Source organism: Dermacentor andersoni, chromosome 3 (assembly GCF_023375885.2).
Source record: "Dermacentor andersoni chromosome 3, qqDerAnde1_hic_scaffold, whole genome shotgun sequence".
NCBI lineage: Eukaryota > Metazoa > Arthropoda > Arachnida > Ixodida > Ixodidae > Dermacentor > Dermacentor andersoni.
The window spans coordinates 150,924,179-150,946,391 of record NC_092816.1 but is presented as its reverse complement, the minus strand read 5'-3'; the positions used below and the strand labels follow the sequence as shown (position 1 = coordinate 150,946,391).

Sequence of the window (22,213 nt, the reverse complement as noted above, 5' to 3'; positions counted from 1 at the left end):
ATTCTTCTCGTCCCTTGACTTGCGTTCAGGGTACTGGCAGGTCCCGATGGCTGCGGCCGATCGCCAGAAAACCGCATTCATTACGCCTGACGGCTTATATGAATTTAAGGTGATGCCTTTCGGGCTTTGTAACGCCCCTGCCACCTTTGAACGACTCATGGACAACACGCTGCGTGGCCTCAAGTGGTCTATATGTCTGTGTTACCTCGACGATGTCGTGGTTTTCTCGCCTGATTTTCCTACTCGCCTGCTCCGCCTCAGACAAGTTTTGACCTGTCTAACGAACGCTGGCCTTCAACTGAACCTCAAGAAGTGCCGCTTCGCCGCGCGATAGCTCACCATTTTAGGCCACGTTGTGTCCAAGCACGGCGTTCTACCCGATCCTGCAAAACTTCGAGCAGTCGCTGAGTTTCCGAAGCCTCAGACCATCAAAGAACTTCGAAGCTTAGTGGGCCTATGCTCATATTTCCGGCGCTTTGTTCGAAATTTCGCATCGATCATGGCGCCATTGACTCAGCTTCTGCGCGGTGACGCCGCCCTCTCCTGCTGGTCCTCTGCATGTGACTCTGCCTTTGCTACGCTGCGTCGTCTTCTCATCTCCCCACCTATTCTTCGCCATTTCGACCCGTCAGCTGCAACTGAAGTACATACAGATGCCAGCGGGGTCGGTCTCGGCGCCGTACTCGCCCAACGAAAGCCGGGCTACCCCGAATATGTAGTCGCCTATGCGAGTCGCACACTGACGAAGCCTGAGGCCAATTACAGCGTGACCGAAAAAGAGTGCTTGGCTTTAGTATGGGCACTTGGCAAGTTCCGACCATATCTGTACGGGCGCCCATTCGACTTGGTCACAGATCACCATGCGCTTTGTTGGCTCGCCAACTTGAAAGATCCCACTGGCCGCCTAGCCCGTTGGGCACTACGCATCCAGGAGTACGATATTCGCGTCGTATACCGCAGTGGACGCACACACTCCGACGCAGACGCCTTGTCTCGTTCACCTTTACCTCCAGACTCGGCCTGCGCAACAACTTCCGCACATTCCGTGTCATCTCTCGACATGGACTCCTTTGCAACCGCACAACGTCGTGACCCGTGGATCGCTTCTCTTTTCGACTATCTTTCTGGATCGTCGACCATCCCTGTATCCCGAACCCTCCGACGCCAAGCAGTTCATTTTGCCATTCGTGACCAGCTGCTGCACCGACGCAATTACACTCCTGAAGGTCGTCGGTGGCTTCTGGTGGTTCCCCGCAGCTTAAGGCTTAAGGTCTCAAATATGTGCCGCTTTCCACAACGATCCGCAGTGTGGCCATGCCGGAGTCTTCAAGACGTACGAACGAATTCGCCACCGCTACTACTGGCGCGGCATGTACAATTTTGTACACATGTTTGTTCGGTGCTGTCTTAACTGTCAACGCCGCAAATCGCCGCCTTTACGCCCATCTGGTGCCTTGCAGCCGCTCCCGTGCCCTGCCACACCCTTCGATCACGTCGGCATCGACCTATACGGCCCGCTTCCTATGACGCCAGACGGCAATCGGTGGATCGTAGTTGCTATTGATCATTTGACACGCTACGCCGAAACTGCTGCTTTACCAAGTGCTACAGCGCGGGATGTAGCCTCTTTCGTCCTACATCGCTTCGTGCTTCGACACGGCGCACCTCGGGAACTCCTCAGCGATCGAGGTCGCGCCTTCCTCTCCGAAGTCGTCGAAAGTTTGCTTTCGGAATGCCATATTATTCATCGGACAAGCACGGCATATCATCCACAGACTAACGGGCTCACAGAGCGATTAACCGCACACTTGGTGATATGCTCTCTATGTACGTGGCATCTGATCATGGTAACTGGGACCGCATCCTTCCATTCATCACGTTCGCGTACGACACCGCGATCCAGGCCACTACGGGATTTTCACCTTTCTTCCTCCTGTATGGCCGCGAGCCTACGCATACCATAGACACGCTCCTTCCATACCGTCCTGACGCCTCCGAGTGTCTACCTGTTTCCGACGTCGCCCGACAAGCCGAAGAATGCCGCCAGCTAGCGCGCTCCTTTACGGCAGAGCAACAGCAGCGCCAAAAAGAAAACCGCATCGACACGCATCCAAACACGACCTACGCTCCAGGCGTTCTTGTGTGGTTGTCGGTCCCTTTCCAAACGTTGAAGCTTTCCTCGAAACTCGTCCCGAAATTCGCAGGGCCTTACCGAATCTTGGAGCAAACATCCCCGGTGAATTTTCTCATTGAGCCCCTGTCACCACCTGAAGACTTGCGCCGGCGTGGACGTGACATTGTCCACGTCTCGCGTCTCAAGCCCTACCACGACCCTCTGCCTCCCGATTGTTAAGGCGCCAGGATGGCTCTTTTTGTCCGAGGGGAGATTGTGAAGAAGAAGACGCGCCTCGCGGCACAGCCGCATCGCCAACGCGCGGCTCGTTTCGGCTCGCGCTGTTGATTGCTGGCGTCCGTTTGGACAGTGCTTCGGGCTGCTTCACCATTCCCGGTTCCTGTGTCTTTACATTAGGAGCCGCCAATAAACCTTTTCTCAATATATATATATATATATATATATATATATATATATATATATATATATATATATATATATATATATATATATATATTGTAGTGGGTAATATGCATGTGGCACTGTGCGGACTGCCACCGCTGCGGCGCGAGACACGAGCGCGGGTTATTGATGCGAAGCGCTAGGACTCGTGATCTAGAGCTACCTGCGATCCCTCGAACGAGCTACAATAAACCCCATTTCATTTGGTGGAGGTGCGGGGTAACCTCGAAAACGAACTCCGAAGCCGGACGCTACCGACTGCTGCGACCATGCCTGACGAAACCACCCAGGAAGATGCACCACAGCCTCCGACGATCATCGTTTCCGGTGCATTGCGCCAGCATGATCCTGCCATCTTTAGCGGCACCGATGATCATGACGTGGAGGATTGGTTGTTATCTTACGAAAGGGTGAGTCAGCATAACAAGTGGGACGACATCACGAAGTTGCACAATGTGCTGTTTTACTTAACCGGCGTCGCGAACCTCTGGTTCCGAAACCACGAACACGATTTCACAACGTGGAGCAGATTCAAGACAAGTTTCACAGAAGTGTTCGGGCGCCCCGCTGTGCGCAAGCTTCGCGCAGAACAACGCTTACGGGGGCGCGCGCAACATCACGGTGAAACGTTCACAAGTTACATCGAAGATGTCATTGACCTGTGTAAGCGCGTGAATCCGTCAATGGCGGAACAGGACAAGATAAAACACATTATGAAAGGCATTGATGAGGACGCATTTCAAATGTTGCTAGCGAAGGATCCGCGTACCGTGGCCGAAGTTATCAACTTGTGCCAAAGTTTTGACGAGCTACGGAAACAACGCATCTTAGCTCGGCGCCCACCGCCTACGGAAGATTCGTTAGCAGCATTGGTTCTTGGCGACAACCACACAACTTTGCTGACGCAAATAAAAGAATTTGTGCGCGAGGAGGTCGCGCGACAGCTCTCGATTTTGCCGACCACGGAGAAGCCTTCTCAATATTTGGCTCCAGCGATCCGACAGGTAATTCAAGAGCAAGTGACCGAAGCTCTTCCACCTCCGTGTCAGCCGGCTCCCGTGGCCGCGCCTCTGACGTATGCTGAAGCCGCTGCACGGGCGCCTCGTCTGCCGGGATTCTCACCTCCGCCTTCAGCGCCTCTCCAGCCGGTGTTCTCTCATCCGCCCTCGCCTCGCCAGCAGGTCGCTGCCTTTTTCAGCGCACAGCAGCAAGGTACAAATCCTTGGCGCACTCCTGACAACCGCCCAATATGCTATGCCTGCGGTACACCGGGACATGTAGCGCGCTTCTGCCGCCGGCGCTTGCCGGCCTTCGTGGGCACCGCGCGACCACCCAGCTCCGGCTTCCGACCTTTCCGTATGCCTTCACGACCACCACCGGAAGTCTACGCTGCTGATGACATACCAGCACCGCAGTCACAGCTCTACAATACTCGTCGCTCACCTTCCCCTCGTCGGCGCTCACTCTCACCCATGCGTCCTAGGCCCAGTGCCAGTACTACTGAGGCGGAAAACTGATTTCCGCAGTTCCTGAGGCACGAACTGCGTCATCGTCGGAACATCAAAGTCCTCGTTTTTCCCCCGCTAACGTTATTGAAGTGTCTGTTGATGGCATCAAATGTCTTGCGCTCGTCGATACAGGTGCTGCTGTATCTGTGATTAGTGAGAAACTTTGCCGTGAATTACGGAAAGTGACCATGATGCCTTCGGTATTATTGCTTAGAACAGCCAGTGCACAACAAGTTCAGCCAGTCGCTATGTGCACTGCCAGGGTGTTGATTCGAGACATTTTGTATTCGATTGATTTCTTTGTGCTAACTTGTTGCTCCCAAGATGTGATTCTCGGTTGGGATTTTCTGTCGCGCCATCACGCGGTCATTGACTGTGCACGTGCTGAGGTTCAGTTCTCCGTTCTGTGCGATTTGCCATCTCACGACTTTCAAGTTCATGATGTTACCAGGATCTGTGTAGCTTCAGATACTGACCTTCCCCCTCACAGCGCGGTATTTGTCCCTCTTTCATGCGCATCGCTTGCCGAAGCGACGGTCATGTTTTCACCCGCTGCCGTCTTCATTCGCCGCCAGCCTATATTGTTGCCTTTCGCCCTCCTCACGGTTCACCATGGGGCTGCAGAAATACTGATTTATAACCCAAATTCGTACACTTTGGCTTTGCACTGTGGCGAGACTATTGGTACCATCCAGACTGTGGACGCTGACGTTATTGTGCAGTTCCCTGTTCCCGACGACGTGGATACTGCCAACGTAACAGCACTGGCACCCCATGCGCCATCTAACCGAGTACCACCGGATGTCTTTTGTCGCTCTATTGCCGATGACCTCGAGCCGACACAACGTGAGCGGCTTATTACTCTTTTAAATGATTTTCACGCCTCTTTTGACTGCAACCAAGCATCATTAGGCCGCACGAGTACCGTCTCTCACCACATTGATACGGGACACCACGCACCATTACGCCAGCGTCCGTACCGCGTGTCATCCACCGAGCGTCGTGTCATCGCCGAGCAAGTTGAAGACATGCTTGAACGTGGTGTTATCAAGCCATCCTGCAGCCCTTGGTCATCTCCTGTAGTACTCGTTAAGAAAAAAGATGGCTCGATTCGTTTCTGTGTGGACTATCGTCGCCTCAACAAAATTACACGAAAAGATGTCTATCCTCTACCGCGCATAGATGACGCCCTGGATTGTCTTCATGGTGCCGAATTCTTTTCTTCTTTGGACTTGCGATCGGGCTATTGGCAAGTGCCAGTGGATGAATCCGACCGCTCGAAGACAGCTTTTATTACGCCTGATGGCCTGTATGAGTTTACAGTAATGCCATTCGGCCTCTGCAATGCACCCGCGACATTCGAAAGGATGACGGACAATCTTCTACGAGGCCTCAAATGGAAGACGTGCTTGTGTTATTTAGACGACGTGGTAGTTTTCTCCCCTGATTTCACCACTCACCTCTCTCGTCTACGCGAAGTCCTTACTTGCCTTACCACCGCCGGCCTTCAACTCAACTTTAAAAAGTGCCGCTTCGGAGCCCGCCAGCTGACCATACTTGGCCATGTCGTGTCCAAAGACGGCGTCCTTCCCGACCCTGACAAACTTCGTGCTGTCGCAGAATTTCCGCGGCCGACTACAGTGAAAGAGCTCCGCAGTTTCGTCGGTCTTTGCTCTTATTTTCACCGCTTTGTGCGCAATTTTGCCTGCATCATCGCTCCCCTGACGAAGCTCCTGGCTGGCTCTGGTGACCTTCGTGACTGGACTCCGGCATGTGACCAAGCCTTCACCACTTTGCGTCGTCGGCTTACCTCACCGCCTGTTCTACGCCACTACGACCCGAGTGCACCGACTGAAGTTCATACCGACGCCAGCGGCGTTGGTCTTGGGGCCGTCCTTGCACAACGGAAGCCTGGCTTTCCAGAATATGTGGTTGCATATGCGAGTCGTGCTCTCACGAAGGCAGAATCCAATTATTCTGTCACGGAAAAAGAATGTTTAGCTATAGTTTGGGCCTTAAACAAATTTCGCCCTTACTTGTATGGCCGTCCGTTCGACGTTGTGACAGACCACCACGCGCTCTGCTGGCTTGCGTCACTGAAAGACCCGTCGGGGCGTCTTGGACGTTGGGCTCTTCGGATCCAAGAATTTGACATTCGCGTCATTTATCGATCCGGGCGCCAACATTCTGATGCAGATGCGCTCTCCCGTGCGCCCATGCGATCCGACGAAAGGCCACCTTCATCCATAGAGTGCCCGGTTGCTACGCTTGCTGTTACTGACATGCCGTCTGAACAGAGAAAAGATCCGTGGATTCTGTCTCTCATTGACATTCTTAGCAGTTCTTCAACGTCTACATGCCCTCGAGCCATTCGTCGCCAAGCCACCCACTTCGTGCTACGGGACGCCATCTTGTACCGCCGGAACTATCAGCCCGACGGTCGCAAACGGCTGCTAGTCCTCCCTCGCCATTTGCGTTCCGACGTATGCACGTATTTCCATGCAGACCCACAACAAGCTCATGCTGGCGTCCTGAAAACCTACGAGCGGCTCCGCCAGCGGTACTACTGGCGCGGCATGTATTCTTATGTCCGCAAATACATTCGGTCATGTGCAGCCTGTCAGCGACGCAAGACATCTTCTCATCCGACAGGCCCTCTGCAACCTTTACCGTGTCCTGCACGTCCTTTTGATCGGGTTGGCATCGACCTTTATGGGCCTCTTCCGTGCAGTGCTGCCGGAAATCGTTGGATAATTGTCGCAGTAGACCACCTGACAAGATATGCTGAAACTGCTGCACTCGCTTCGGCTGCTGCTCGCGACGTCGCCGCATTCATCTTACGGCATTTCGTCTTACGGCACGGCGCACCGCGAGAACTACTCAGTGACCGAGGCCGTGTCTTCTTGTCCGAAGTTATTAATGAGCTACTCGCCGCGTGCCGCACTATTCACCGCACCACTACGGCGTATCACCCACAAACTAACGGTCTAACGGAACGATTCAACCGCACCCTTGGGGACATGCTCACCATGTATGTTGCGTCGGATCATTCAAATTGGGACGACGTCCTCCCTTTTGTGACGTACGCATACAATACCGCCGTTCAGGCTACCACAGGCTTCTCACGATTTTTTCTTCTTTATGAGCGTGAACCATCCACTACCCTCGACACCGTACTACCATATCACCCGGATGCCTCTGAATTCACCCCTCTTTCCGAAGTTGCTCGCCATGCTGAAGAGTGCCGCCAACTGGCTCGCTCGTTCACGTCGGATACCCAAGGAATCCACAAAGATCGCCACGACAACGATCAGCCCACACATTCCTTCGCCGTGGACTCTCACGTCTGGCTTCGGCTGCCCTTCCAAGCTCCAGGCCTTAGCCCAAAGCTTGCTCCGAAATATCAAGGTCCGTACCGGGTCGTCGCGTGTACTTCGCCTGTAAATTATGTGGTCGAACCGGTGACACCATCTTCGGACAAACGCCGCCGTGGCCGCGAGACTGTTCACGTCAGCCGCCTGAAGCCGTACCACGACCCCCTTATCGTATCATCGCCTTAGGTCGCCAGGATGGCTCCTCTTCGCCCCGGGGGTAGTTGTAGTGGGTAATATGCATGTGGCACTGTGCGGACTGCCACTGCTGCGGCGCGAGACACGAGCGCGGGTTGTTGATGCGAAGCGCTAGGACTCGTGATCTAGAGCTACCTGCGATCCCTCGAACGAGCTACAATAAACCCCATTTCAATATATATATATATATATTGTACTGGAGAAGAACGCGCGGCAGGCACTGCTTCGAGAAAGACGACAACGTTTTGGTTGGAAGCCTTGTGTCTGTTGCCGAAGCTCTGTGTCCTCTCGCTACGTGCTCTGCTATCTGAGCGTCTAATCAATCGAACTATAACGCACCTTAACATTTGGTGGAGGTGCTGGGTAATAGTGGCGATAGACCATCTCACGCGTTACGCGGAAACTTCGCCTCTGCCCAACGCATCTGCGCGGGATGTTGCCGGGTTCCTTCTGCGTAACATCATACTTCGCCATGGAGCCCCCAGAGAGTTGCTGAGCGACAGAGGCCGCGTCTTTCTGTCTGATGTTATAGAAGCCCTGCTCAAGGAATGCAACGTAATTCACCGTACTACTACTGCATACCACCCGCAAACTAATGGCATGACTGAGCGCTTTAACCGCACTCTTGGCGATATGTTAGCCATGTACGTCGCATCTGACCAAACCAATTGGGACCGAATTCTCCCCTTCGTGACGTACGCTTATAATACCGCCACACAGACCACTACAGGATTTTCCCCCTTCTTTGTTCTTTACGGACGCGAGCCTTCCTGCACAATGGACACCATCCTTCCGTATTGCCCTGACACAACGGAGGCTACTACCCTGTCCGAAGCTGCTGCACACGCGGAAGAGTGCCGAAAGCTCGCCCGCACATTTACTTCGGCAGATCAGCAGTGACAGAAGCACCTTCGGGATATTCCCTCCTCTCTGGCACCCTATGCCCCTGACTCACTAGTCCGGCTTTGGGTTCCGGCTACCAGCCCTGGACTTTCACCAAAGCTTGTTTCCAAGTACCAAGGTCCCTACCGTGTCGTCAGTCAAACGTCTCCTGTGAACTACTTGGTAGAACCCCTTGAGCCGCATTCCGATAAGCGCCGCCGAGGGCGCGAAATCGTGTACGCTCAGCGGCTCAAGCCGTACTTTGATCCACCTGTGCTATCTTGCCCGTAGGTCGCCGAGACGGCTCTTCTCCGGGAAGGCAATTGTACTGGAGAAGAACGCGCGGCAGGCACTGCAGGTCAGTGTTAGGCCCATTATTATTCCTAATATATATTAATGACATAGCTACGAATATAACTTCAACAATACGGCTGTTTGCCGATGATTGTGTAATTTATAGACAGATAACCACCCCTGATGACGTTGCCATATTACAAAAAGATTTAACCACATTAGCTGAATGGTGTCGCGTATGGAAGATGGAAATTAATGCAGAGAAAACCAAGGTCATGACATTTTCTTCCAAGCTAACCTTTCCATCTAACGTATACACTCTACGCAATTGCATACTCGAACGAACCTCTTCCTTTAAATATCTGGGCGTTATTCTTACATCTGACTTAAGCTGGGCCATGCATGTTGAGCATATTACTAACAAGGCAATAAAAAAACTTGGCTTTTTAAAACGCCGTCTGTACCTTGCAAACAGTGACACAAGACTTCGTGCATACATCTCCCTTGTCAGAACAACCCTCGATTACGCCTCAATTATTTGGAACCCTCACACAGCTAACCTTTCTGATTGCATCGAATCAATTCAAAATAAGGCCGCCCGCTTTATTTTGCGCTCCTACTCTCCATATCAAAGTGTGTCAGCATTAAAGCAGACCCTTAATCTTCCGGATCTTGACACACGACGGAAATATTTCCGTCTGTCTTTTTTTCACTCCCTTTACTATAGTGGTTCATCTTTTTCATCTGCTCCCATCTTACCCGCCCATTATCTGTCAACCCGCAATGACCATGTATGCAAAGTGGCTCCCATATTTGCTAGGCCCAAAAAATTCCAAAATTCCCCTTTCGTGTTATCAGTGAACGAATGGAACGCCCTACCTGAAGATATTGTAACAATCACTGACCCGTCTGCCTTCCAATCAGCCCTGCGCACATTTTTAAATGTATAAAATGTTCAGCTGCCACTTCTTGACTGACCTGTGTTACATATATGTATAATTTCTAAATTTCCATTTACCCGCACCCACCTGCCACTTGTGCCTTGTTGAAAAGTGCCATGTACAGCAAATATGAATTGTACCATGTACTCTCGCCCAAATTACTTTACGTTTTTTTTTCCCTCTTTTTTTTTTCGTCTTTCTTTTACAAAGTGTTTCTTCTACCGAAATCTGTGCTTGTTGCCTTCAGTCATTTTTATTACAATATCATGTGTGAATTGTATCCCCCCCTATGTAATGCCTCTCGGGGCCTTTAGGGTATTGAAAATAAATAAATAAATAAATAAAGACGACGACAACGTTTTGGTTGGAAGCCTTGTGTCTGTTGCCGAAGCTCTGTGTCCTCTCGCTACGTGCTCTGCTATCTGAGCGTCTAATCAATCGAACTATAACGCATCTTAACAATATATATATCGCTCACACCTGCTACAAGAGGGCGGCAAAGCGCTAAGGACAAGTCACCTTGCATGCGGCAAACCTGGTAGTAGTTTTATTTCCGCGTCATATAAGGATACTAATGTTTGACCAACACTAGCTATCTTGACCACTGACGTGAATATGATATATCTCTAGCGGTTCCCGCACGGCTTTATCTCTACTTCTGCCCATGATGCTCACTCACCTCAGGAAGAAGTGGCTCACGGCAGCACGACCTTGAATACGCAGGAAGGTGCACTCTCATATCTTTTTTTTTATTATTGTTGGCGTGGTTCTTGATTTGCCCATTCACACAACACCCGGTCTACCCGATGTAGGTTTTTCCGCCGCTTAGCGGTAGCTGGTATGGACCACTTCAGTGGAACACTGCACGCAGTGCTTTGCGTGCTTGGCTTTGCATGTTTTCACAGCACATTCCGTGATTCGGGGGCACAAGCGAGCCATATTCTTCGGGGCGGAAGGCACAACAGCGACTGCACCTGCTAGCTCCACCTGTGAGCCGCCGGTCGTGGCTCACCTTGTGGAAATAAGGTGTCACTTGTGTCTTTCTTCGAGAATCCTGCTCAACTCCCTCACCCACCTTGCGATTAATGCTACGTTTGAGATTCTGCAGCAGGGTTTCCGCCTCTGAAGTCATAATCGAACGAGCGTATCCGGCCCTTAAAAGCTGGTGGACCCGATGCTAAAAACGAGGCTCGAGCTGGTGGGCACACGAGCATCTAAGCGCAAACTCTAGGCAGAGATATAGGCCATTGCCGTAGCTTCAGAAGAACTTCAGTTTGGCCTAGTTGGTGTTTACTGCATATCATATTGACCGCAAATAAAGACGGTGACAGCGGAAGAGAACACTGAAAGTTACACTTGAAAGTTATCGACCGTGTAGTGTTTGTGTTCTCTTCCGCTGTCCCCGTCTTTATTTGCGGTCAGTATGATATGCATTGCCGTAGCGTTTAAAAAGATTCAAAGCATTGTTAATTTCGTAGTGACTAGTTAAAGAATATTGTTGGTTTATTGTAATTAAAAAAGATCGTCCACGTATCTAACAACTTTTAACACACGTGTCCCCTTAAGGCTGCTGTCAAGGGTTATGTCCATTTTAGAAAGAAATAGGTCGCATAATAAAGATGCTACTAGGATAAAAGTACTACTGAGATAAGCGTCCAGTAAAGTGAAAAAATTGTCGGCGCTCAGACCAACAGCATTCTGAAACTCGATTTCATCTCAGTCATCAAACGTGTCTCTACAGAGCAGCAAACAAATCACGGTGCGACCCGCCGTGGTTGTTTAGTGGCTATGGTGTCGGGCTGCTAAGCACGAGGTCGCGGCACCGAATCCCGGCCACGGCGGTCGCATTTCGACGGGGGCGAAATGGGAAAACGCCCGTGTACTTTGATTTAAGTGCACGTTAAAGAACCCCAAGTGGTCCAATTTTCCGGTGTCCCCCACTACGGCGTGCTTCATAATCAGGTCGTGGTTTTCGCACATAAAACCCCATAATATTGTTGCGGAAGGATAAACGAAGAGGAAGGAAGAAGAAGATCGCGAGACGCTGGCTGTTGCGTGTTTTTGCTGGTCAGCCATCTTATAGCTACACTGACTCCGCTTGTGTATATATTGTAAAATACACTCTTTCTATCCTCGAAACATCCCCATAACCATTTTTTTAAACTTCCGGTGCATATAGAATAAAGGCTTGGAATTGAGTTTTACTAAAACATCAAGCAATAAGTAAGCTATCAACCGAACTGCTGCTTTTCAAAGATGAAGTACAAGGTTAGCTCTTCGGCGTTCTTTTATGTGTGGCCGTGAATCACCTGTAGAGCTTGGTGCATGAGACGTGTGCCGCGGTTAATTAGAGCACGCAGCCGAAAGTATCTCAGTAAAATTTTGAGACCGTGCGTGGCGTGTAGAAATAACAACCGTGACGTAAAGATATCTTTCCCTCCTGAGATGGTTCTGTTGTCTAATTTGCTAAGAACACTCCGATAATATTGTTGGCCGTCGACAGAAGAGCAGCGACACTTAAGTTGCTATATAGTCTCCTAAAACTCGCAATTATTTGATGCTGCTCAAGTGCCGGTGGGCCCTTCCTATATACTATATGGGGGATGACTAAACGTCAGCGAACGCAATGACTTACAAGCACGCTCACGAAAGACGATTTACTTGTTTCGCGAAGCCAGAGTAAAGATAGCAGGAAGCTATAAAGCTTCCCATTAAGAGGAATCAACTGTGTCTAACCCACACGTAAAGACAAAAAAAAAATCGTGCGCAGCTCATAACACCCACGACGGCTAGGCCGGAGCGCCGAAAGGGACCACTCACTCGAGGTCGAGTTCGAGCCAGTCCCACGACCGGCGGAAGAGCGCGGCGTCCAGGTTGAACGAGACGAAGCGCTCGTCCACGGTGTGCGCCGGCGCGCCCAGGTCCACGGAGAAGTTGCACACGCGGCGGGCACCCCGGACGCTCCCGCCGGACGGCAGCCACGGCGCGTCCTGCGCATGTCGCAAGTTGGTCGCCCATCGTTCCAGTCGTCCGGCCGCTCTCTTAGAGAATCTGCCGTCGTCACTTATCCTTGGAGCTCGGAGCTTGGCAGACCGCAGCGCGCTCATTCGAGCTGGCTGTGCCCCAAATTACTGCCTTTAACTAATTACACAACCGGATTGCGGCAAGCACTCAGGAAATGCTAGAAGAAATATGCTCCGAGAATTGTAGCCCCGAGGCAACATATTCTAAGGGCGTTAATTCGGAGGCTGTCACGTACCGGCTCCTTGATGTCCATTTCAAAAGTGTTCTGCGAAATGCCTCGATGCTCTATACTTAAATTTGCCCTTCTTTACATAAAAACATGTTTTTATATAACAAAAAAGAATACAGGAGCGACAACGTTGCAGTCTTCTGCAACTCTGACGACGCTTATTGATATTGATGCTACCTTTATGTTTCGTTGCAAGCTGGACATGCCTTAAGGAATCAACACTTTAATTCGTAAATTGTATATGTGCCCTTATGATATGGCATAAAAAGCTAACTAGTGATGCAAATCATGCCCGCCTCTTCCAGTAACCCATCTCAAATAGCAAAAGTGTGCTGTCTGTCACGACTACATTTTTTGTAAACTTTCTAATGAAATCTCTGTGTACTTCACTCATGCTCTGCCTCTCAAGAGCAATAATAAATGTTGCCCGGTCACAGAAGCTCGATATGCAGACTCCCGCGGTCTCGCATTCTGGCATTGTCCGCTTAATAAGGTGACATATAGCTGGAAGCAGAACGGCAATCTACATAAACATTGTCCTGGCAGATAGAAAATCAAGGCCATGAAGACAAAACACAAGCAGGACACACGCACCTCCCTTTCGTAACTCTCGTATCATCTCATTATTTTTATTTCTTTTTGCTACACATGATGCATAGAACACCCAGCAATCCCAAGGTCTCTTTTCTTTCTTTTGTCTTGCGGAAGTAAACCGCAGCCCATTTAAAAAGGACACCTCGCCTATCACTCACTCTTTTCCTGACAATCACTAAGAGTAGATAATGTATATAAGGTGGGTAAGGGGTATAAAATATTGTTCAGCTTCTTTTTTAGCGCGCTTCAAAAACGAGCTTAAGGAGCGGAAATATAACCCGCAGTTTTCTGGGAGTGTATGCGACGGCGTCTAAAAACCGTGCCGCTTTAGCTTTACGAGCGACAAAGCTTTCCTTGCGAACCTTCTCGGACTTTTGTGACCAAGGCTGCTAGGTACTGCGGCTATCTTACTGAATAGCCTTTACTTTAAAAACTCAGTCTTTCCACTCTGTGAAAAAGGATGACCAGCCAAGATGTCTATGTGGGCCCCTTAATGGCGAACTGCACCTCCGCCGCGGGTCGGCCCGGCATTGCACTATCTTCGTGATCGGCCCGCACTACGGGGAGTGCTTAACGCCTGCTGGACCTCAACACCATGCCGGGCCGACCCACGGCCTATCTTCGGGATAGGCAACACTATGCTTAACGCCTGCTTGACCTCCACCGTGGGTCGGCCCGGCATTGCACTATCTTCGGGATCGGCAACACTATGCTTAACGCCTGCTTGACCTCCACCGTGGGTCGGCCCGGCATTGCACTATCTTCGGTATCGGCAACACTACGTGGAGTGCTTAACGCCTGCATGACCTCCACCGTGGGTCGGTCCGGCATTGCACTATTTTCGGGATCGGCCCACACTACGGGGAGTGCTTAACGCCTGCTTGACCTCAGCACCATGCCGGGCCGTGGGTCGGCCCGGCATTGCACTATATTCGGGATCGGCAACACTATGCTTAACGCCTGCTTGACCTCCACCGTGGGTCGGCCCGGCATTGCACTATCTTCGGGATCGGCAACACTACGTGGAGTGCTTAACGCCTGCATGACCTCCGCCGCGGGTCGGCCCGGCATTGCACTATCTTCGTGATCGGCCCGCACTACGGGGAGTGCTTAACGCCTGCTTGACCTCCACCGTGGGTCGGCCCGGCATTGCACTATCTGCGGGATTGGTCCACGTGTGGGGAGTGCCTTTGACGCGGGTCGGCCCGGCATCTTCGGGATCGGCCACGTATGGGGATTGCTTAATGCCTGCTTCACTTTTGCCGGGACACTAAAGTGAAAAATGATTTCTTCTGCATACGTAAATTACCTTTCTACAACACCAAAAACACCACTCTTACAACGATAAGACGGTTGGTAAGCCAGAAAAAACGCAAGAATGAAATACGGGTGGCGAAGCTTACTTAAGTTCCCGCACCTGGTGGCTGTGACGTCTTGGATTTTGATGGCGTCTTCTAGCGCCTACTAATTATATATAGCGGTACAGATTGACTACATTGTGTTCTAAAGGAACCAAATATTAAACATGGCAAGTTTCGGGAACCTTTACTCAGCCAACGCGGCCCAATAGCGAAAACATAATTTGGAATCCCTGACGTCAAGCTGACGTACCGCCGCTGGGGTATCGGCACGAAATTTAAATACTGATACTTGGACCTTCATTTTCTCATCTAATAATCAAACTATTTTTTTAATTGACTGCCTGTAGGGTTCTCAAACAATGCTTCATTAGTATATACTGATTTATTGTTTCGCTTTAGTCTCCCTTTAACGCCTGGTTCACCTTTGCCGCGAGTCGTCCCGGCATTGCACTATCTTCAGGATCGGCCCACGTATGGGGAGTGCTTAACGCTAGCTTCACCTTTGCCGCGGGTCGGCCCGGCATTGCACTATCTTCGGGATTGGCCCACGTGTGGGGAGTAATGTGTCTACACACGGACCCGATCCTGGGGGAACTAGCCCATAACAGCTTCGCTGTAATTCGCTGTAAGATTGGTTGCGTCCTTGCTTCTTAATTATTAATTAAATAATTAATGACGACGACGAACGCGGAAGCAGCGGCACGAGCGCGTTCGCGCGGTAGCGCCGAGGGGCGCCAACGAGCCAGCTGGGGAAGACGACGACACCGGAGTCAATCCTGATGATAGTTTTGTGTCAACACACGGACAGGATCCCGGGGGAACTAACCCTTCACAGCTTCGTCGTAAAACAATTGAATTACGCGCCCGATGGTGGAACTGAACCTCGGGCCCCCCAGCACAGCAGCAGCCTGATGCTCTAACAATTAGGGCACAGTTGCTATAGTAGATTCCTGTTGTGCCTATAGCTATAGCTCTTTGAGAAGATCTAGGCGTGTGTCACCTTGCGTACGGGCGCGCGAAAGCACATGCGCGCGTGCCAGTTACCTTCATGCGAAAGACGCAGGAATCGAATGGGAAAATTTATGGCTTTGATTAACCAATTCACGAGAGCTTCGCTTCACATAGATTGTACGACGTGCAACAGATCTGCTTTATTTTTTTACGAGACACAGATCATAAGTAGGACTTCCTCCGTTCGAACTGAAAGCCCGAGTTGAATTTTACCGAACAACTTCATCCCTACGGTAAGTACCTGGTAGTTGCGTGCCGCGCTCGAAGGCGTCCATAGCACGGGCAGCACGTAGTAGAGGTAGAAGGCGTAGCAGGACACGCCCAGGGCTGCCAGGCACAAGAGCAGCAGTGAGATGTGCCCCACCGCCTGCACCGTGCTAACGGCTGCCTCTCCTTCTGGCTTGCTGGCCTTGGGGTCGGACTTGCGGGCCGCCGAGGGATGGCGGACACCCTTGGTCGACTCGCGGTGCGGCATGATCCTCGGCCGGCCTTCTTCTTCCAGTGCCGCCGCGCCCGAGCCCGAACCCCGTGCCGTTGCTTATGATGATGATGTGCCATCAAACCACGGCTCGTGCCCATTATTGTGGACGCTTAAGCTTCGCCTTTGAGAGTGGAACGCGACAGCATTCAAAGGTCTCTCGCTGCTTCTCACGCTTCCCGGCAACTGCAGCTTAGGTAAGCATAAGGTTTACCGGGAAACACTGGCGGCGAACGCTATGCACGAAGGAGAGCTTTTTAATACAAACGCGTCCTCTCTCGTGGGTCGATCGCGGAGGTAGTGCACAGCCGCGCAAAAAAAAAAAAAACTTTTTCAGGCTTGTGTTATTGTTTCGCACTTTTAATATTTAAGTCTGATAAGATTTGGCATAAAAGGTGTGCGGTGTCCGTGTTTTGTTTCACTACATTTGTTTGTGGGATGTAATTCTCGAAATTCCGAGGAACAACTTTGTCAAGAATGTAAGACAACGTATGAGAAACGGAACATTAGAAACATATATCTAAATATATACGGGAATTTTCACTCACGAGGACGCCTGCGCCGGATTTCAACGCGATAGCGTTAAGAGTCCCTGATGTATCGCCAACTTCATCGTCATCTTCATCGTGCCTTCATCGGCATTTCTCGGTCATCGTATCGACGCGAAGGGTCTGCGACCGAAGGACGACAATATCAAAGCCGTTGTTGAAGCCCCAAAGCCCACCTCGGTGAGTGAGCTGAAAGCTTTTCTCGGTTTCATAAATTACTATGGCAAGTTCCTGCCCAATCTGGCCACCATGCTAGCTCCGCTACATGCTCTCTTATCCAAAGGAGTCAAGTGACAATGGAGCCAGGGACAGGAGAAAGCATTTCAGCAAGTTAAGCAGGCAATTGTGGCTTCCAAGTTTCTGGCTCACTTCGACCCGGATAAGCCACTGCGGCTGGAGTGCGATGCATCATCAGTAGGCATTGGGGCCGTTTTGTCGCACCGCGTGAAGGGTGTTGACTACCCCATCGGATTCCGGTCCAGGACACTTACCAAGAGCGAGCGCAATTACTCGCAGTTAGAAAAAGAAGCTTTGGCACTGGTATTCGGCGTCGCCCGGTTTAAAGACTACCTGTACGGACATCAGTTCGTCTTAGTAACAGACCACAAGCCTCTTACTGGTTTATTCCATCCAGGTAAAGCCATACCACCGATGGCGGCCGCAAGAGTACAGCGTTGGGCCTTGTTTCTTGGCAACTACAACTACACATTGCAGTACCGGAAGGGCAGTGACCATTCCAATGCTGATGCCCTCAGTCGGTTGCCCTTGCCAGTAATGGAGGAACCGCGGGACTCTGCTGCCGACGAGTACGTTTTGTATGCCCACTCTCTGGAGGAAACAGCGCTTTGCGCCCGCGAGGTTGAACATCTGACTAATCGAGACACCAGCCTTCTGCAGGTTAAAAAATGGATTTCCCAGGGATGGCCGTCATATCTTCCGCAGGGCCATGAGCATCTCCGGCCGTACTTCAACAGAAGAACAGAGCTTACAGTCAGCCATAATTTGGTGTACTGGGGACACCGCATTGTTCTTCCCCTGGCGGCGGCAAGGCGTGTGTTGCGTCTTTTGCACGAGACACACCCCGGCATGACAGCCATGAAAACCACAGCGAGAACGTTGTTTTGGTATCCGGGACTGGATTCCGACATAGAGCGACTGGTGAACTCATGTTCCACATGTGCGCAGGCTGCAGCGATGCCACCAGCACAGATACCTTTGGCCTGGCCAGCCACCGGGGAAAGGTGGAGCCGGCTGCACGCAGATTTCGCAGGCCCGTTGGACGGACAAATGGTCTTAGTCGTCGTCGACTCGGAAACGAAATGGATGGAAGCCATTCCAATGAAAACTGCCACTTCGCAAACCACGGCCAACGCGCTAAGATCAATATTTGCACGATTCGGCCTTCCAAAAACCTTTGTTTCTGATAACGGACCACAATTTGTGGGCAAAGTTTTTCGTGAGTTTCTGGCACGGAACAATGTGCAACAACTCACAACAGCCCCTTATCATCCACAGTCGAATGGGTTAGCCGAACGAGCTGTGCGTACGCTCAAGGAAGGACTAAAGAAGAACCCCGGAATAGACCTCAAAATACGCATAGCGCGGGTTTTATGTCGATATCGCCGAACGCCCGTCAAGGATGGAAAGTCGCCGGCGGAACTCTTATTGGGGTACCAAATAAGAACAAAGCTGGACTGTATCGCTCCCGATGAAAGGTCACCAGAAATCCAACCACGAGTTGGAGGGTCTCCAGTTCAGGCAGGTGACCCAGTCTGGATACGCGATTTCCGAACAAGTCGTCGCAGGTGGATACCAGGAGTAGTGCGAGATCAACTGGGGTCCAGAATGGTCACTTTTGATTCCGGGAAAGGAATTCAGCGGCGACACTTGGACCAGGTGAGACGTCGAACTGTCTCAGACTCTTTCTCGACACAGAGGGTAGCCGTAAACCCTGCAGATAGCACTCCAATCACGTCGCGACATAGTCCGGAAGTGGCCCAGACGGATAGCCCGCCACCGTTACGAAGATCGACCCGACAGCGACGGCCTCCTGAACGCTTGGACCTGTAAGAGGGGGAGAAGTGATGTATCGCCAACTTCATCGTCATCTTCATCGTGCCTTCATCGGCACTGCCATGGTCATCATGACACGTGAGCAGCGGAACACACGGACGCCGGCTGCAATAAAGCTGTGGTGCTTGCGGCGTTACGTCTGACTGATGTCAGTGTTTTTAAGCCTAGTGAGACATATCAGTCCCGTGTCGCAGAAAATCCGGTTGAAGAGAAGCTTATTTCGACAAACTCATCCACAAAAATGGATGTCAACTTGGTTTCAAGTACAAGACAACATCCAAAAACCAACTACAATGGCACATACCATAAACATGGCTTCGTTAAGAAGAAAAAGCAATCATTGAGGTGACATCCAAGTCTGGCAGGTGTTCTGACCTGCCAGAAATTAAGGTGTTAGTACGGTAACAGCTGCGCCGTATTGCGCCCATTGCGAAGCTCTGTGAAGTGTGTCGACCATTTCCGCAGGAACTGGTCTTCGTTTAGAGTCCACACAAACATACAGCTAGGCGTTTGCGCACGCAGCGTAGTAGCGGGTACGTACCTCTCCTTGGCTGCCCCTGTAGCGCGGCAAGCACATCGTTCACACCACAACACGAAAGCTCCCACACACCACAAAACAACCTCGAAGAGTGCTCGCGGCTTTGCTCTTGAATTTTTACGAACGTGGAACACGCGCCACGGCAAGGTTTTTGCAACCGCACAATCGAACAGAGTATGTCGCAACGTTTCTTCCTGTCCGCACTGAAGGCAGCGGTTGTTGGATGTTATACCCCACGCTACAGTGCAGTTCCGCGTGGGCAAAACGCGCCAACCTCGCCTCAACCCGAAGTCGCGCACCTCAGCGGGCACGGCCGACGTATAGTCAGCTTGTATACCAGCTGACGCTCCTGCACATCTGCAGCTCTTCATGCGTCAAGCGTTCAAGTGCTAAACATTCGCTCACCTCCGTTGCCGATGTGTCAACTAAATCTACATCGGGCAAAGCTGATCTAATGCACTGAAGGCTGCGGCATATATGTTTATAAAATGGCGGTGGCTGCTCCGCCGTGGAGCCTGTACCTTTTTACCCAATATAAGAGCCTTCTGGAGCTTCCTATGAAATATTTTATAAGCTTCCTGCATGCTTGGATATTCGGGATTGTTCCCTAGGTCGTAGAAACTTCGCAGTGCGAGGGCGGGACTTATTGTTCTAATGCACGGGATGCTAAGCCCACCTAGGTGCGTTGAAAGACGAAGGAATGGTCGTGCCACTAATTCCGTTTTATCTTCCCATAGGAACCGCAGACTGTGGCTATAGCCTCTGCGAGGCCTTGCGTGGCGGGCGCGCTATGCGTGTCGCGTAGTAAAATGCAGCGCATATACTGAATTTTATTTTGTAGCTGCGCTCAGCCAGTGTGAACGAGAACTTTGATGCCAGTGACATCTCCTTTTTTTCTGCCTTCTTACGCAGGTCTCAGCATGTTTCCTGTATTAAGACGGCAAGCTGGGCGAGTTGGTGATTGAACATGTTCCTATGGGTGGGTAGCGCAACCCGGACGAAGGACGAGAGGCAGAACAGGCTCGTGTTGTGTTCTGCCTCTCGTCCTTCGTCCGGGTTGCGCTACCCACCCATAGGAACATGTTTCCTGTGCTATTTCACCAGATGTGAGGAACGCCACTCCCAGGACTCTGTCTCCCACTACCCATTCGACTTCTACACCAAGAGCGGATTTAAAGTTCCCAAGTGCCATTTCTTTGCTTTTGTCCTTGTTCAATTAATATAGGGCCCCGGGTAATTCAGTGTATTCACTAAATAGTCGTAAGAAGGCGTAGCAGCTTTCTTCGTTTCTTAAGTAAAGGGATACGTTGCCTGCATATGCAGACACCTTTATTTCTTCTTGCCGTTGCAGGGGAAAGCCACGTATCGGTGGACAGAGTGAAGTGCGGCGCAGCAAAGGATCGAGACAAAGAACGAAAAGGGGAGGCATTCTGTAATGGCGTCCACCTAGTTGACATGTCCATTTCGGTTGCTATTCAAGTTCTGATTGGCTGGGCTGAGTTCCGCATCCGAGACTGTGAGGTGCCACAGCCAACCAGCTCTTCAGCAGCAGACGAAATGGACATGTCCACTAGGTGGGCTCCTACAGAATACCTCCCCATGTGAGGACTCTGTGGACACCCTTGCTTGAGGCCGCGTCTGACAGGGAAGGAATCAATTATAGACGACCGTTTACTTCGCAGATACACCCGAGTACAAGAGACCGATCCTATTACAAACTCAACAGCAATACCGAATGCTTCCAATGCTCCAAAAAATGTAACGATACTCGACACAATCAAAAGCCCTCACTTGGCCTAGCGATACGAAACAGCTTTCGATTTTTGTCCTAAAAGCGAAGGTAAAATGATCCCTTGTCAATGCTAAAGATGAAAAAATTGATCGCCCTTGCGCACAACAAATCTGCGTCTAGCTGACCATGTCCGGAAGAGCATCGCTTATTCTTTTCGCCAGCATTAATGAGACTATCTTGTAGTCCGCATTTATTCATTTATGTCCATCATACTGCAGGCCGTGTGGCCCAGACTGGAGGGGCAGAGTAGAACAAAAAAAAAGATATGTGGCAGAATTGCACAATATAAAACCTAAGAAAGCAAACAAAACAGCAGAGAACAGCAATGTTACTTAGGAAGCACTGATAGTGAGTTTGAACTGAGGGTTTAAGAACACTTACTCCCGCGCCACAAGACGGCGCTTGTCAGGGAGAAGACTGCTTGATCAGAAGAATGGGTCGTAAAGTTTGAAAGTGCACCCTTGCAAGGAGAGCACGTCGACGCCCCGCGCTCGCGCGAAGTGCAACACCTCTCCCAGTTTGTCGAAGGACCGGAACCCCTGAACATTCAGAGACCGGAAATGGTCCATTGCAATGATGCAAACGAAAAACGCCACCAACTGGCGATGCGCGGAACTTTTTGGGAACTTTCGATTTACTCTCCGCGAACTGCTCGTGTCTTTTCCTGCTTCGCGTGCTCTCTTTATCTCTTGTTTAGCACTGTCCATTGCTTTTGCCTTAAGGAGAAGGTCGGCAACTTGATTTACTGGGTTCTTTACAAGTCCGTTGTTCGGGGCGTACGGCATCCGCTGGCTTG

At 50.9% G+C, this 22,213-nt stretch overlaps 1 protein-coding gene across 1 annotated transcript in view; it reads right to left on the bottom strand.

The window, feature by feature from the left end:
• The window catches only part of LOC126524262 (heparanase-like), a 49,533-nt gene extending 32,829 nt beyond the window's left edge, over positions 1–16,704 (bottom strand). Inside the window, exons 1-2 of the mRNA XM_055067403.1 lie at positions 16,230–16,704; positions 12,590–12,759 (exon numbers count right to left, since the gene is read on the bottom strand). Of these exons, the coding sequence (XP_054923378.1) occupies positions 12,590–12,759; positions 16,230–16,463 (404 nt within the window). The 5' untranslated portion in view covers positions 16,464–16,704. The remainder of the gene's footprint in view (positions 1–12,589; positions 12,760–16,229) is intronic.
• Between the last annotated feature and the right edge of the window lie 5,509 nt (positions 16,705–22,213).